At 39.3% G+C, this 17,248-nt stretch overlaps 2 protein-coding genes across 2 annotated transcripts; one reads left to right on the plus strand and one right to left on the minus strand.

Annotated features, from left to right (window-relative positions):
- Positions 1 to 246: 246 nt before the first annotated feature.
- Positions 247 to 9,868, plus strand: LOC113112491 (mitogen-activated protein kinase kinase kinase 9-like). Its single transcript, XM_026278120.1, has 11 exons — positions 247 to 943; positions 2,026 to 2,439; positions 3,766 to 3,946; positions 5,269 to 5,417; positions 5,916 to 6,091; positions 6,823 to 7,063; positions 7,289 to 7,411; positions 7,515 to 7,638; positions 7,721 to 7,833; positions 8,428 to 9,156; positions 9,700 to 9,868. The coding sequence occupies exons 1-11, from the start codon at positions 565 to 567 to the stop codon at positions 9,738 to 9,740; spliced, it is 2,670 nt and encodes an 889-aa protein (XP_026133905.1). The 5' UTR covers positions 247 to 564; the 3' UTR covers positions 9,741 to 9,868.
- A 4,035-nt stretch (positions 9,869 to 13,903) lies between these two features.
- On the minus strand, positions 13,904 to 16,560 carry LOC113112492 (tetratricopeptide repeat protein 9A-like). Its single transcript, XM_026278121.1, has 3 exons — positions 15,567 to 16,560; positions 14,998 to 15,180; positions 13,904 to 14,712 (listed from the first exon to the last, which is right to left on the minus strand). The coding sequence occupies exons 1-3, from the start codon at positions 16,006 to 16,008 to the stop codon at positions 14,630 to 14,632; spliced, it is 708 nt and encodes a 235-aa protein (XP_026133906.1). The 5' UTR covers positions 16,009 to 16,560; the 3' UTR covers positions 13,904 to 14,629.
- Positions 16,561 to 17,248: the final 688 nt, after the last annotated feature.

The following is a 17,248-nucleotide window of genomic DNA, read 5'->3' on the forward strand; positions in this document are numbered from 1 at the left end:
CCCCAATCTAGTTTTATAAACTGATCTCCTTGTCCCTTTCAAAGAAAATGTGCTAAAACAAGCTACTAACGGTATTTTGGACTATTTGTTGTGTCAGAAATGTATTGATCTTTCTTCTCGACTCAACCTTTTTCTAGTGCGACGGCGCGCTGTCCAGCCCCGTGGTGCTGAAATGATTCTCCCGCATTTGCTGTGATAGAGATTTAGTGGGCGGGTCTAATAAAGAGGAGAGACGATTGATGCACTACTGCGTCAATCAAAGCGCAGCAATCAGGAATTCGTTAACGCACTGGAATCGTGCTGGGACTGGGAGGGGTTGAATGCTGGCTCAGGAGAGGATGAGGGGTGCGGGACATTGTTGTAGTCAATTACAGCAAAATGTGGCCTATGTTCGGGACCGAAAGATCATCTAATGATCATCTAACGTGCAGCAGGTCTGGAGCTCGTTGAGGCGAGAGGTTTCTCGGATTAATTGCTACTAATGCTGCGGCTTTGCGCCCGGTCTTGAGTCCTGCGACAGGTGAGGAGCTGAACCGGGGCGGGTCTCCCTTATGGATCGGCAGCATGGATGCTTTCAGTTTCCCCTTTAACAGCAGCGGCGACCCGGACAGCAAAGACGGCGATGAAGCCGCAGAGCCCTGGCCGGGAGCTTGTCTCCTCGGGATTGGCCCTGAGGCGGTGGCGACCCCGTCCGGAGCCGGATACTGGACCGCTGTGTTCGATTACGAAGCTACCGCCGAGGATGAGCTCAGCCTGCGGAAGGGGGATCGGGTAGAGGTGCTGTCCAAGGACTCGCTGGTGTCCGGGGATGAGGGGTGGTGGACAGGTGTGATCGGGGACCGGGTCGGTATTTTCCCTAGTAACTACGTGAGTAACGACATCTCGGAGAAGATTCGGGACACGCCGCAGGCCTATTGCGATTATTCGTTGCCTCGGTTACACTGTAAGTAACCTTATACCTATGTAGGCCTACTACATAAACATATAATACATTTACCTTCGTAGTATGCTTTATGTATTGGGTTTAGTTGTTGTGCCCCACACTAATCAGTAACCACATTAACACAGCTTGTACTGCACATGTTCTCCATCTAACGTTACTGAGGGGGGAAAAATCCCTAAACCAATCTAAGATAGTTTGCTGATCTTCCATCATGTCTAAATTGGAGTTCTGGCCTCCCAACCTGACTAGTTAAGAAGTCCCAAAAAACCCTCTAAATTCAGTCAACTGACTATGTTAGAAGACTAAGACCAAACAAGCTTAGACATGGTAACAGGTTTCAGGCTGTCCCAAAATGGTCTTTAGCTGGTTTATCAGCACTTGTTTTCCAAAAACCAGCTGATATCTAGTCAAAGATTGACTATCAGCTAATAGCTGTCATGTTCCAAAAGACTGCTACAATCTTAAAGGAATAGTTCACCTTAAAATTATAATTTTGTCATCATTTACTGACCCATATTTACTCCAAACCTGAATGACTTACTTTTATCTATTTGCAACACAAAATAAGATATTTTGAAAACAGGATTGGGCCCCATTGACTTCACTGTATCGACAAAAAAAACCTGAGACATTTTTCAAAATATTTTTCATTTTGGGTGAATGTTCCCTTCATAAGGATTTTCCAGCAGCCTCCTCACATTCAGATTCAAGTCAGGCACTGATTTTTATTGATGGGTCTCATTCCAATTCATTCCAGCGTTATTCAGTGCAGTGCACATCTCGATTCGTATGCCACACCAGACTAGTAAAACATTTTATTGGTGGCAAGGTTTTTCCTCATACTTTAGGTCATATAGTGTGTTTGTTGATAAGGGGTCTTCCTTTAATTATTTTTATGCAAATTTAATGTGTGTTTGTGTTGTGCTCTATGCTTGAGATTTAGAAGCATATCTGTTATGTTTTGCATCCTTTCATGCTCTCTGTTATCATCTTAGTGCCCTTGTGTTATCAATTAATTATTTAAAGTAAACAGGACACATCTGTAGCAGTGTTTTTAACCTATATTCTCTCTTTCTCTTCAGTTCTTCAGATAGATTTCAGTGAGCTGGTGCTGGAGGAAATGATTGGGGTAGGAGGTTTTGGAAAAGTGTACCGTGCCATTTGGAAAGGGAAGGAGGTGGCAGTGAAAGCAGCTCAACGGGACCCCGATGAGGATATATCGCAGACACTGGAGAGTGTCCGTCAGGAGGCCAAGCTCTTTGCCATGCTAAAACACCCTAACATCATGGGCCTTCTGGGAGTTTGTCTGCAGGAGCCCAACCTCTGCCTAGTGATGGAATATGCACGTGGTGGGCCGCTCAACCGGGCCCTGGCTGGGAAACGCATCCCTCCAAGCATACTGGTGGACTGGGCGGTACAGATCGCACATGCCATGCTGTACCTGCACTGCCAGGCCATTGTACCCGTCATTCACAGAGACCTCAAGTCCAGCAACAGTAAGATATTATTAGACCCTATGCCAGCCATTTTAAAAAGTTTTAGTGCCAAGTGCCCAAAATTATTATAATCTCCTTTCTAGGGCCCCTCTTCCTAAAATATAATGGCAGCCATATAAATTCAAGTAGAAATATACATTTGTACATATTATAAAGAGAATAAATTTTGTTTCTAAAATAAATTAATAGGATAATATAATTTATATTTTGATATATTTTATGTAAAGAAAGCAGAGTATTTATTTTATATTAAGTTGATAGTGTATCTTAAATATATTTCCGTTTTCTTTCTGCCCACTATTAGAATAATGTAAGATGTACGAACCTTTAAAACGATTTGTTTTCAAATTTAGTATACTAGGACTTTCAATGGAATTAAATAAGTTTTCAATAAATGTTTAAAAAGTAAAATGAAAATGAATGAAACAGAAATAATCTCAAATGTATTATTATTAGTATTTTGTTAACATTTAATTCTGAGATATTCAGATAATTAATACCAAAAGTTAAAATGGTAACTTTGACAACTTTAAAAATAATAATAATAATTTTGCAAAACCTTTTTTTTTGTTCTCAGATTTCCCCCAACACCCCTTTGTGGCCCCAGATTTGAAAACTCATGGAACATGGAGCAGTTTTATTGTCTGCTTTTTTCATGTGTATGTGGTTGTTTGTGTATTGTAATGTATTAATGGAAGGAGTGTGTGTTGGTGTGTGTTTTTGTAGCTGGAGGGCTTGGCTGGTGTATTGGCTCTATAAATGTGTGTAAGTGGTTTGTAATCCTATGTTTGGCAGTTGACTTGTCTGATTGGATCCTGTAAACCCAAAGCATTTTACAGAGGATTTGCTCTCACCTTCACTCCCTGCCACTTGATTGGCCTCTCGAAGCATGTCCTGGCCTCTCATAGGCCATTTAGTTATGTTTAGGATAGGACCTTGCTGACAATTGGATGATGTAGTTCAAAGATAAGTCTATAAGCTTTTCATTGGCTGTGTTATGAAAAACTAAGTCATTTAATTTTAATAACCCAAACTTAGACAAAAACACGCATAATGTCACATCCAAGTTGTGATGTACATAAAGAAGCATTTGAACTGTAAATCTACTCAACCAACCATCACTGGATTTAATTCATTACCTTTTTCATTCATGTAATACAATGTTCTAATGAGGTTTAGAGTTGCTGAAGTTGTTACAGTGACGGCTTTGACCAATTCAGCACCACTCTGGTGGACAGCTCTTATACAAAGCTGGCTGTCATTTAAATGCCAAACCTCTGTTTCATGTACTTCATCATCACTATTGACATTAACTCCGTCCCACAGTTCTGATTCTGGAGCGTGTGGAGAATGATGATCTGAGCAACAAGACTCTGAAGGTGACAGATTTCGGTTTGGCTCGGGAATGGCATCGGACCACCAAGATGAGCGCGGCGGGGACGTATGCCTGGATGGCCCCTGAGGTCATACGCTCCTCTACCTTCTCCAAGGGCAGTGATGTTTGGAGGTAGGTGCAAAGAAATGTGTGTGTGTTTGTGTGTGTGTTTGTGACCTAGCTATACTAAAGGCAAGTTATTCCACATGGCAGCCATCTTGGCTTCAGCATCTTATACTGTCCCTGTGTAAAAAAAATAACACAATTCATTTGAGAATATTCTCCAGAAATGTCATAAAGGTTAAAATAAACGTCAAAAACATATATTGTTTATGAAATGTCCATACAATGAAATTAGATTAGTTTTTGATTAGTCTGTAGTTTCTGTCATTTGCTATAAATACTATATGAAATCTTTTTTTTTTCCATATAGTATTTGTTTTTTTACAATTTGCATGTGTATGTATACACACACATACAAACACACACACAGTTTACCTTACAATCACCTTATTATATGTATTATATAAATATATATATAAAGGGAGAAAATCATACAGTTGTAACACGACTTGTATAACCAAAGTACAGTTTTATTTATCAAACTATAGGTCTCAGATAGCAGTGTCCAATAAAGGTTTTGGTTACCATGGTAACAAACAAATGGTGTCATTAGCCCAGTTTTTGGTGCTGTGCTGTGCTTAGCTATTAGTGTCTGAATTTTGCTTCTCATCACAAGTTCTGATTACAGAGTACAGAAGAGGAGTGATGGATAGTAAAGAGATATAAATAGAAAGCTTCTCGATACGTGTCAAAGCACTGTGGTTCTTAACTTCTTTAGATACTTTGTTCTCTACCTGCATTAACAAGGTGTGATGTGTCTGTTGTGTCTGTGTGGCTGCAGAAACAGCTGGTTGTACTCCGTTTGATTTACTGTTACTGTAAGTTTAAATCTACAGTAATATATATATATATATATATATATATATATATATATATATATATATATATATATATATATATATATATATATATATGTATATATATAATTATACATATATATGTATATGTATAATTTATAGTGTTTTTTAGTGTTCATTTATAGCCAAACTGTACCAAACCTTTTTTTTTTCACCAAACAGTTGCTCATGTCTTTCTGTCTTTTCTATCAGGATTCTTTCAGACTGTCAACAAGGCAAATCTTTTTTGCCCAGTTTGCCACTGAAGCACATATTTTACATTTTGAAAGAATATGACACTACAAAGACACATTTTGAAATGTTAATACAAGTTTTTCTGTTTACTTGGGAACACAATACCTGTCATCCATTTTATAGTGTTGCATTTTTATAGGATTCTGCTAGTCACTGTACAAAAAATGTTGGTGACAGCTTATTACATTAGTAGTTTTGTTTAAACTTCAAACTCTCTGTCTGTCTGTCTCTTTCTCTCAGTTATGGTGTTTTGCTGTGGGAGCTGCTGACAGGAGAGGTTCCATTTCGTGGCATTGATGGTCTGGCAGTAGCTTATGGTGTGGCCATGAACAAACTGTCCCTGCCGATCCCCTCCACATGCCCTGAGCCATTTGCCCGGCTGATGGAAGGCATGAAAATCTCATATACAACAGTTCTACTGTAACATATTAACTTAAGAACTGTATGTAACTAAATTAAAATACTGTCATCATTTACTCGACCTCCAAAAGTGACAAGTCAGCATAACAAGTATCAAAAACCGGCAGCTATGCTTGCCAGAAATTCACCATAAAAAGTATTTTGACATTGTTTGTAGTATTGGGACGCCTTAATATTTTACAACGTTAAATAAATAAATAGAACAAAATTAAATACTATATAAAATATATATACAGTTTATTTTAAAAACTTTTTAATAATGAAGTAATACTAAATAGAAGTAATTTAGCTCTTAAGGTTAACATAAAATTTTCATTTTTGTTCGAACTTTCTTTTAAATTGAATAAGTTTGAAGACAATATATAGAAGGCTCATTGTCCCACTCACACCCCATCTCTGAGTGCTCAGCTGGTGTTCTTTTCAGCTGACCGTCAGTCTGAAGTGTTTGTTTTTCTCACCTGCTGTAGACTGCTGGAATGTGGACCCTCATGCAAGACCCCTCTTCACCAGTGTTCTAGACCAGCTGACGGCTATCGAGGAGTCGGGCTTCTTTGAAATGCCGGCAGAATCCTTCCAATCCCTGCAGGATGACTGGAAGCTGGAGGTTCAGGAGATGTTCAGCCAGCTCAGAGCCAAAGAGAAGGTTTACGTGTTCTCAAAAGCTGTCTAAATAAGGACATACCATTGACTTTTTTTATATATATAAAACTATAAAAATACATTGTACTACTGAATAATTCAAACACTTTGCCTCAAAGCCTCAAAGAAAACCTTTTGTATTTTTAAAATAAAAAAGCATATACTTATCAAAAGTTTGCGATTTAAAAAGGTTTGCTTTTTATTTGATCACAAATACAGTAAAAGCACATATGTTGGGAAATATTGTTACAGTTTAAACAAATAGTTTCTGTTTTCTTATACTTTAAAATGTAATTTATTCCTGTGCTGCTTAACAATTTTTGTAGAAACCGTGATAAATTAAGATTCTTTGATATTTAGAAAGCATTTATTTGAGATTGAAATCTGTTGTAACATTGTCTTTTATGTCACATATTTCATAAATTTAATGCATGGAAGTATTCATTTCTTTCAATAAAATTCTTAAATCACTCACACTTACTAAGTAAAAGTAGCAAAAGAACTTTAATTTCATCTTGAAATATATTAATCAGAAAAAGTATCAGGACACAGCAGTCAAAACATTGAGTAAACATTTTATTTGCAGTCTAATCTCTGTTCAATTTACTGTTGTGGTGGTAATGCTCATTAAACTCCTTAATGGATGTGTGCCAAAAGAATTTAGCAGACTATACACACTACATAGAGCACAATGATGAGTAGGCTGGATCTCACAACTTCTCTGTCTTGCTGTAGGAGTTGAGATCCTGGGAGGAAGAACTGAGTCGTGCAGCTGTACAGCAGAAGTACCAGGAAGAGGCTTTACGGCAGCGGGAACAGGAACTGGCAGAGAGAGAAATTCACATTCTGGAGCGAGAGCTCAATGTCATCATTCACCAGCTGTACCAAGAGAAACCACAGGTTCAAAACCGTCATGGAAAGTTCAGGTGCAGTCGACTCAAACTGCGTGATGGGAACCGCATCAGCCTGCCCTCTGGTTAATATTTCATAGTATTAAATGAAGAATTCATACAAATAGCAGTACTAAGTACTTTGACTATTTTATTGATACTCCTTGCTCTTAAATAAATTACAGTAATTGAAGCATTTCTCACACTTTGTCTGTTATCTTGGAGTTTTTCACAGTGTATTGTGGAATTGCCTGAATGCAAGTTTATGTAATATGAATGTTTGTTTATATAATGGTATGTATATGTTTCAGATTTCCAGCATAAGATTACAGTCCAAGCTTCTCCTTCTTTGGACAGGAGGTGGAGTCTCTTGGGCAGTAACTCCACCCCTCCAAACAGCCCCTCTGTTCTGCCACGCCTCCGAGCAATCCAATGTAAGTGTGTTCATGGATCTGTTTGATTTTGTGTATATAATTGTGAATATTTGGGTCTGTATATGGCCAAGTTCTTGATATAGAACATCCTTCATGCTGACAGTGACCCCTGGGGTTGGAGGTCAAGCCTGGGGTCGTAATGCTGCTGCATTCCAGTATGACGAAGAGGAGGAGAGGAAGACTTGTAAGAAAGGCAGAACGCAAAGGGAACACAGCGCTGATGAGAGGTGTGCGTTTATGTGTGTTTCTAAACAAAGCATAAACCTTTATCAAATGTTTATTCAATAACAGCATGTATTCCTCACTCAGTCTGAGGACTCCTAAAGAGGACAGTCGGCAACGTTCCTGCAGTGCTCCAAACCTGCGACGTTCCCCCAGACACAGTCCTGCTGTTCCTGGCGTGTGCAGCCTGGCAGAGACGGGTAACAATCACATTACACTTGATTTTTGGATTCGGAATGTTTTCTTTTTAGAATCTCCATTTGTAATTTTTGCCTACACTACCTCCTAGATGCAGTCACAATAATACTGATGCACTGGACTTCACACGTCAATTTTCTAAATGCATCTTATTGATCTTATTGTGAAAAAATAATCCACAAATAAATTCAGTAATTCAAGTTAAAATTCCAATTCTGCAACCTGTGGATTCTGGAAAAATTTACATTTTTGCCCAACTCTGTGTCACAAGGCCATGCACTCCTAAGTGGATACTTTCAATCACATAACATTGAAAATTTGTGACGCTGACATTATGTTGGCATCATTGCATCATGCTGATGAAATGTTTTCATTATTTTGACATTTCTGTCATCTCACTAATAATAGACTAGTTTAAGCTCATCTAATGAGGCAGAAATGTCACAGAAATGTCACATATTTTTACATTATAATATAAACAACAAAGGGAAAAAAAACATAAATCAAAAAACTTCATCATGTAACTGACAAGATGTGAGTTATGGTGGTTATGGTGCAACATTGTGAAATCTTTCTCTCGCCACCCGTCTCTGTAGAAAATGAGGACTGCTGCTTCCACTCAGAGTCAGCTGACTCCCCTGGCCAATCGTACCTCTGCATCCCGTTCCACAGGGATGGATCCACTGTGGACAGTTACGGCATGGAGTGTGGCATAACTGGAATGGATCCTGATGTTTCCCCCAGTTATACACGGCGGAGCCCCAGTGGATGCCGTAGATCAGAACTGGTGTTGCTGAGCTGCGGGGCGGCTCTGGCTGCTGTCAGTTTAGGTCAAAATCTATTGGACCTGGTGCGTGTGGAAGAGAGTGTACGTCCCCGATGGGAAGGGTTGTTTCACCGTACCGGGGGTCAAAGTCATGGCGCCAGTCCCCCCATGCGCAAACTGTTCAAACGGGAAAGCCCCCGTCGCCCTCCCCCTCTCCCCACATCTCTCACACTCCTGTCTCATTCATCTGTGTCTGATTGTAACTCAACCCGTTCTCTCCTGCACTCTGACAGTGAAGAGCTGCTTGTGCTACATCCACCTATGCCCCTTGCTCCGCTCCCTAGACAGACCCCACCTCCACTGAACCCACTGGTTATAACCCATCTGGAGAGCTTTAAATGCCACCCTTGGCAGTCTCTGACGCCCACACACTTGCCCTCTGTGCCTATTGCTGCCTGCAGGCTTCATCGTACACCTTCAGATGGCGCGATAAATATGGGGTGCCCACCGCTCCCTAACAACCACAATCCCACCCCTACCACACCCTCCAAAACAACAGGTGAGAAATTAATGCAAACCTCTGGGTCAATGACAGGATGCTTATGTTTTTGCCTGGATATTAATAAAAAAAATAGGCTTGGTACTGTTCTGATATAATAAAGAATAAGTCTCAATAGAAGAATGCCATTCTTAAAAATGAACTCTTATTAGGTAGTTTGGCATCATCTTTCATTAATATTTATTCAGAAAAAAAGCAACTTTCTTGTTTATTCATATTAAAATATTCCTCAATATTTGTAAAATAATAATTGTTAACTTTTTTGTTTCAAATAGTTGTCAAAGTCATGTGGCAACCAACATGCCAAAAATACAGAAATATATATATATATATTTTAGGACTTTGACTGTTTCAAAATCACAAGTCTTTTAAAATTAGATTCATTAATTGTCATATTAATTCATATATTATAAATAAATACAAATATAATATATATATATATATACTAATCCATTACATCCTCAGTGGATCTGACTCTTGTTCACACTTTCATTCAACTACAAAACACCTGCATTGCTTACAAGAAATTTATTGTCACTACAGCTGCTCAAGCACGGAGAAAATGGTGGACAGCGTACAACTGACTGATGGGCAGAAATATACAAATACGGGACAGACCGTTAGCGTTCCTGGGTGGGGCTTGAGCAGTATGACGGTATGATGGATGACTTGATAATTGAGACTGTTTAAGTTTTTGGGGGGATTAAAAAAAAAAGAGAAGTGAATGGATTTGTATCATTGTGGGGTGGTTGTGTACATACGCTGATAAGACACATTTGTATTCAAACAACATGTAAAAGTGAATTTTGCATCCTATGCCCCCTTTAAATTAACACAACAAGTGGTTTGAATTCATTTTACATAAATTGATTCAGTTCATAGCTATAATTTGTTTTCATTTTGTGCCTTCTGTAATGCTGTTTGTGCAGTGACTTGCAAATCTTGGATCTTCCCACCTACGCCCATGTTAGCGCTTCCTACCTGAGCGTCCCAAGACTCTGGACTTCCTGGGTAGGCCCCGTACTTGTCCACGAGCTCGCTGTGGATCCCAGTGGGGTGAATCTCCCACCCACACGTCCAGCACTTAAACGCAATCCACTGTGAAGTTTGGAGGAGGTGTGGCTGTCCTGCCTACACCAATGGAACCACCAACCCCCGGTTCCCCTTGGGACCAACTGGATAAAGGACAATACAGGGATGGGACACGGTCTCTCTCATCAGATCCCAGAGACTCACCTTGCAGAGTGCGATCAGGGTTTTGCTCCTGATTTCACCCCTCGCTCATAATTTTATCCTACTTGGTATCAGATGTAGCACTTAGACTATCAAGTCAATGCAAGGGGGAATTCTGGATACCATGGAGAACAAAACCCTGCTTAAACCAGACTAAGAATGTTTCTTTACCTTCAGCAAACTTTAGATTAAAGATGGTTTTAGCTGGTTTAAGATAGTCTCCAAGCTTGGTCAAGATGGACAACTGGTCGCTCAAGTGCTCAAAACCCCTCTTAACAGACCAACTATATTGGACTAGAAGACCATCTAAGACCAGCAAACGAACTTGGCCTGGTTGGAAAGGTTTTTTTTTCCCGGTTTTTTTTTTCGATGTGTATATAACTATTCTCTATGTTAAGAATTGATCTTAGTGATATGGATTAATTACCCTGCATAAACCAAAGGTGCTTGGTTTTGCATAATCCAGATGCTGTTCTGGTCTAAACTATTCAATATTCAATTTAATATTACAGATTTTCAACACACACGTACACTCCTCAGTTTTTTTTTGTCTCACTTTCCAGTTTAAATATCTAAACATTCTTAAATCAAGATACATTAACTTGGGAATCAAAATGACTTAAGATTTTAAGTCCTGTTAGAAAAGAGAAAAAGAAAAAAAGAAAAAAAGTTAATCCAATTTTTTTATTTTTTTACAGAAACGATTTAGTAATTTTGCTGCTAAAACGTTTTTGTCTTTATTTAAGAATGTTTAGATATTTATTCTGGGAAACAAGACAAATATACTGAGAAAGAATATGTGTTGTTTTTTTTTTTGCAGAGTGGGGCCTAACTGTTTGAAAAACTCTTCTTGAGTAATGTCAATCGAATCTCCAGCGGGAATAATAAGCTATCATATAAAAATACAGTCCAAATGTTTCTTTAATTGCCGGACTGATTTCTGAGTGCTATAGAAAAAAAGTACAGGGTCTGCAGCTTTTTTTATTTGCAAAAAAAAACTTATTTTTTTATTCTTACTGAGAGTGTATTATCTCAGCTGTCCTGCTGCACTGTATTGACTTCCTCTCTGTATGTACTGTACACAGCTCTGCGTGTTTATAGTAGATTTAGCTCCCTGAACACGGCACTGAATTAGCTGGGGAATATTGGACAGTTTATTTCTGGTACTCTTTGCAGTTTTCAGGTTTTATTTGTCATACATGATTCAGATTGTACACCTTTAGAAATGCTTCTTCCAGTCTCATGAATGTATAGTTCTGTCATACTTGTCATATTTAGACCATTCGAGATCACACATTTTTTTGTGGTTTTCACTGTAGCATAAAACACATAGTCTTTACAAATAATATGCTTGTTTAGTGACCTCTTCACCATCCAAACCACCAGAATTAAACATGGGGAAACATCTTTAAGAGAAAGGTTAGAATTTATTGGCTCTAAATTTGCAGCTATACAATAATCAGGTACATTATTGCAGTCTTTCGGAGTTGTGCATTGGCAGTATGTGTGGTGTGATGAGTATGTGTGTGTGTGTGTGTGTGCTGTTATGCATGCAATTCAATGTAACTGGTGGTTTTCAAGGTGTACGTACATTGAATTTTGTTGGACATTTTTGAGAATTCATATTGAAGTAGTTTTAAATTTTTAGTAGGTTTTTTTGCTATATTTGTTAATGTAAGTTTACACATATTTATTTATTTAAATTATTATTATTTTTGACAAATTGCTAAGAAACTTTTCTGTCTGAATTTCTGGACATGTTCAGACATGCAAGGTGAACATTCTTTTGCTCATATTCACAGCAGTGTTATCCTCCGTCTCTCAATCCAGTCTTTCAACTCTACACTGGCAAAAATGTCCTCTAAAAGACAAAACAAAATTTTTTAGCCAAAACACAGTAGTGCTTGTTTCTGTCTACCCATTTCTTTCACCTGAAACCAGATTTAGAACCTAATTTTTCATGCACATAACAAAATGAACTAGCAGTAGAATGCAGAGTACTGGCAAGGAAATTTGGCTGACGAACTTTCACTTCATTCCATCTGGATGTGGAACAGGGTGTATTTTTCTGGCTTAAAGGAATGTGTAGCCATCATCAGTAGCATCTGCTATCATTTATCAGCACAATCACTGTTGTCCTGAAGAGCAGATATTTTGGGTTCAGACGCTGCTGTTAGGAAACTTGTATTTGCACCTGAGCACATTAGACTTGTGTAAGAGCTGAATTAAAGCCCTGAAATGCTGAGATGTGGTGTTTTGTGACTGACTGTCTTGGGGTAGAGTACTAGAGGATGATTTACACATATTATTATAATCATCACAGCAGGTGAATGAGACTAGACTAAATGCATTCTCTGTTTCACTTAACATAAGCATTAAGAAAAGACAACCCCATTATTTTTCCATGCACTAGTCTCGTTTAAAACTAGTAAATGGAAAACATCCAAAAATACACATTTAAGTGTTTGTTTTATTACTTTATCTGTTTGAATCTGTAGATTACAGTAATGTATTTTAAAAGATTTTCTTAAAAAAAAAATTTTTTTCATGCACCGAGCCAGAAATCTCTTCTCCCCTTCACTTACGTACACCAAACCTTCCCATTTAAAAAACAACAACAACAACTATATTCTAAAGTTTGTTATTTATTTATAATTCATCAAAATGTTGAATTTATTTTGTGGCAGTGGACAGTATTTTCTGATTTATGGAAGGGATCAAAATATATATTATATAAAACAAGAATTTAAAAAATAAAAAAATAAACATTTTGAACCTGGGTTTATTTAGTGTTCAGATTTCTGTTCTGGGCATTCTGGGGTCAGTCGTGGCCTGATGGTTAGAGTCGGACATGTAACCCAAAGATTGTAGGAGGGGGATGTGAATGGATTGTAGGATTGTAGGTGGGGGGAGTGAATGACGAGTGCAAGGCCCCCAAACTGCTCCCTGCGTGCCACAGCACATGGCTGGCCACTGCTCTCTCTGTGTGTGTGTGTATGTGTGTTCACTACTCACTGCTGTGTGTGTGCACTTTTATGGGTTAAATGCATAGCACAAATAAACTGTTAAAAAAACAATCAATGTACTGTTAATTATAGATAATAATTATAGATATGTGGGACTTATTTAGTGTGAGATTATTGCTCTGTAGCAATACAGCTTCACTGGCTCTCATCACTGCAATACGAAATACTTCATCAGCAATTTAATGTAATTTAAACATTCAACAGATTAAAATTTCATTCTTCTGTTTTACACAGATCTGTCTAAGCGAGCATGTCTAGGACACCATCCCCATCTGTCTCCAAGAATGATTTCTGTGCAACCTCACCATAGCAACCAGAATGGAGCGCTGAATTGGACTGTTTTGTAAACCTGCTGTTTAGCTGCAAGTAAAACCCATAATAAACAGTTGGGAACAGTGGAAATATATAAAAACTCCCTTCTCTGTTCTCACTCTCAGTAAGAATCAGAGATAAATCAGCCAGCATGAACAAAAACACACACTCCTAAATATAAAAATGACTACAGTTTATTGTACTCCATGCTTTTGTATATGTGTGTCAGACTGTGTTTTATTCACATGCTTACACTCATGTCCACTGTGTGTATGTGTGTATGTTTGTACACTTACGCCCACTCTGTGCGTGTGAGATCTTTCCCACTGCGATTTGAATGTGGGTGTTAAGTGAAGAGTAGGTTGTATATGATTGGCATCGTTTTCTCTTAACTGCACTTCAAATGAAGAAGCTTCAGGTGTTTCTAGCAAAACTCAAGCAGAATCTCTAATAAAACATCTTTGTCATGATCTGGAAACAATATGCGAACGAAAATGCAGGAATATGTACAGTACATGTATTTCACCAGCCACAAAATGATCTGAGGGTGTTCTGTGGAGCACATATTCAGACCCCAACCACCTTAAGAGACCTACATCGGTTTTTAATTGAGGAACAAAAGCAAACATTTTGACAGCACTACTTTACTTCAAAAAGCATACCAAATGCCATTGAGATCTCTGGTGGCCTCCATCCCTGTTCTCCACAGTCTACTGCAGGGCACAGCACACCTGATTCAGCTCTTCAGTCTTAGCCAGACTGTTTCTGACAGGACTGAGACAGGTGTGTTGAGCTGCACTGGAATAAAGTCTTCCATGAAATGCCGAACCTCGTCCACAGAGAGTGTGATGAGGGAAGTGTGGGGTGTCCGCAGTGGAAAGCTTTTCGAGCGGGAGCTGTTTTTATGGAACTTCTGATTTCTCTCTCTGGGCATTTCGTCGAATCTTCATTTCCGTGAGTTGGATGTAGCGGATGACATTTGTGTCTGTTCCACATGCATGGACAAAGAGGAAACAGCTGATTTAACTGAGAAAGTGTGTGGAGGAAGTGTAGTGAAATATAAATCATTTCAGTTAGTGATGATTTATTATTAACTTGTCAGCAAATACATTATGGAACCAGGGCCACTGGAAAATGTTGTGTTTGGTGTTGCACTCTAATGGCTTTTGGTTTAGTAGTGAGATTTAACGATTTGAGACAGACTTCCAGAGGTCCATGAACCCCAGTTTGAGAAACGCTGATGTATGTGTGAGAGTTTGATTTGACTGACCTGTGGGCTGCTGTTTGTGTGACTCTTTTAGGTAGTGCAGGGCTTTGTTGAAGTCTCCCAGATGATAATATGCCACACCGGAGCGATACAGGGCTTTAAAATTCTCACCCTCCTTTCTCAAAACCTTCAGACAGTACTCCTTCACTCGTTCATAATTCACTAGCTCCATCTGCAACAGACATGCTACATACAAACACAGACAAAACAAATTACACCAATGCAAATTTGAGGATATGAGTTTGTAATATCATGTTTTTTTTTGTTTTGTTTTTACATGACTAAATCACGTTTTTACAGTTTAATAATGAAATGTAGGTATAGGTCCTGTAATACAGACAAACCATGACATCATTCTGCATGCAGAATTTAAGACATTCTCTCACAGATCACTTTCTTTCAAGGCATTTTCAAGATCGGGTGGACAAATCTAGCAGTTTGCCACTGGAACCCAGTGCTTATTTTAAAATTTTGGTCTGCATTCAGTCTTAACAGGTGGGATACATAGAAAACAGACCTAAGTGCATTGAAAATCCTCGGGTCAAAGTGGTAAACATGATGTGTGTTCCCACCTGCAAGGCTGTTGTAGCACTCCAGCTCCGCGTTCTCCACCGCGCCCTTCTGCTCGTCCGTCAGGCTGGACTTGCTGATGCTGGTCAGGACGGCAGACGGGGACTTACTGGTGTCCGGATCCCCCAGCACGCGACACAGACCCTTCATTTCCAGCAGCGCGCGGTGGTACTTGCCGATGGCCTCGCGGTATTTTTTATCCTTGTAGCACTGCGTGCCTTGCGTCTTGAAGTCCAGTGCTCGTTTCACCAGGTCCGCGGGTTCATTTTGGGGTTTCACCATCGAACCGCTCTGATGGGGTGCGTGCTGCTGGTAGCGCGCGTCTCCGCGGCTCCGGCCACCGGGAAGCTGCACGACGGTGGAGTTCGCGCTGCCGCTAATGACGCTCATCGCGCCGTTTCCCTTACGAATCATTCCTTCAAATCTGCCCTGCTCCACACTCATCCCACCGATTTGATAATTCTCTAAAACTCACGTTTCCGAGATCCGTTCGTTGCCTCTTTGCGCGTTTACATGCCCGCGTGACGACCACGTCTACACGGTCCTGTTTTAAAGATGGATTCCCGGCTGATTCAAACACACAATTCTGTGATTTTTTTCCTCTTTTTCGCCTCCTCTGTCTTTTTTCTTGTCTGGAGGAACGGATAGAGATCGGTACGTCCTGTTCTCACCAAATGATTCAGAAGGGAGTGAGCGTGCGCATGAAGCCACAGCACGCGCTGCCCTCAAGAAATGCGGTCATCACGGATGGTGCGCGCTAACTGGTCTGTCAGCCCCCCTGCGCGAGGTCCCGTTTTCATTGAAATCCAGCTGAGCGCAACTCAGCCGTTAACAAACGCGTATTCACTTGCTCAAACGATTTAGTGTGCTGTGATTTCTGTCGCCAAAACACAAAACAGCTGCTGCTGGACACTGAAAACAGCTGTTTAAACACAGTTTATCCCTATTTCTTTTGATCTTCCCTTGATTCAGAAGAGCTGGTCTTCTCTCTTTCATTATGCTAGCAATAGAGTTATTGTTACCCACATTTATTTATTTAATAAGTCATTTTGAACATCTGCTTCATGGAATAAACGTCATGTTTGTCCCACAGGTGTGTGTGTGTGTGTGTGTGTGTGTCTGGGTGTGTGTGTTATAAGAGGTTGTGTCTGGGTGTGTCGTGATTGCGGTAAATCGTGCTGGGAGGGGAGCTCTGCCTTGCTCAGTCTGTTATTTTCTTCACTTACAAACACATTTGCATGTCATGCACATATTATAGTTCGATCGGACTGAGAAAAAACCAAGGGCATTAGTGTCTTTCTTTATTATCCAGTACTTTTCCTCTACTGTCTAAGTTTTTCATTTTTTTTTCTTCTGTTTTATCACAACTGATTGAAAGTTTGCTCTAATGTCAGATGCTTAACTCATACAATTTTAATGTGACTGCAGGGTGGTAGCTGATATTATTTAAATATATTTTTATTTATATCCTATTCTACAGTATATTTCCTGATCAATATGTTTTAATAAAATGCTGTCTTTCTTAGTGTATATGTGTACATTATAAAGGAAAATGTTATAATTGCTTCTATGATTAGAGCACAGAGCACAGCTTGCTCCGCCTGTCTTTATGGCAAAGCATGCTGAGTTTGTACACAGTAGTCAGGACTTTACTTATTTTTGTTTGTTCACAGTCACATAATTG

This window comes from Carassius auratus, chromosome 13 (assembly GCF_003368295.1).
Source record: "Carassius auratus strain Wakin chromosome 13, ASM336829v1, whole genome shotgun sequence".
NCBI lineage: Eukaryota > Metazoa > Chordata > Actinopteri > Cypriniformes > Cyprinidae > Carassius > Carassius auratus.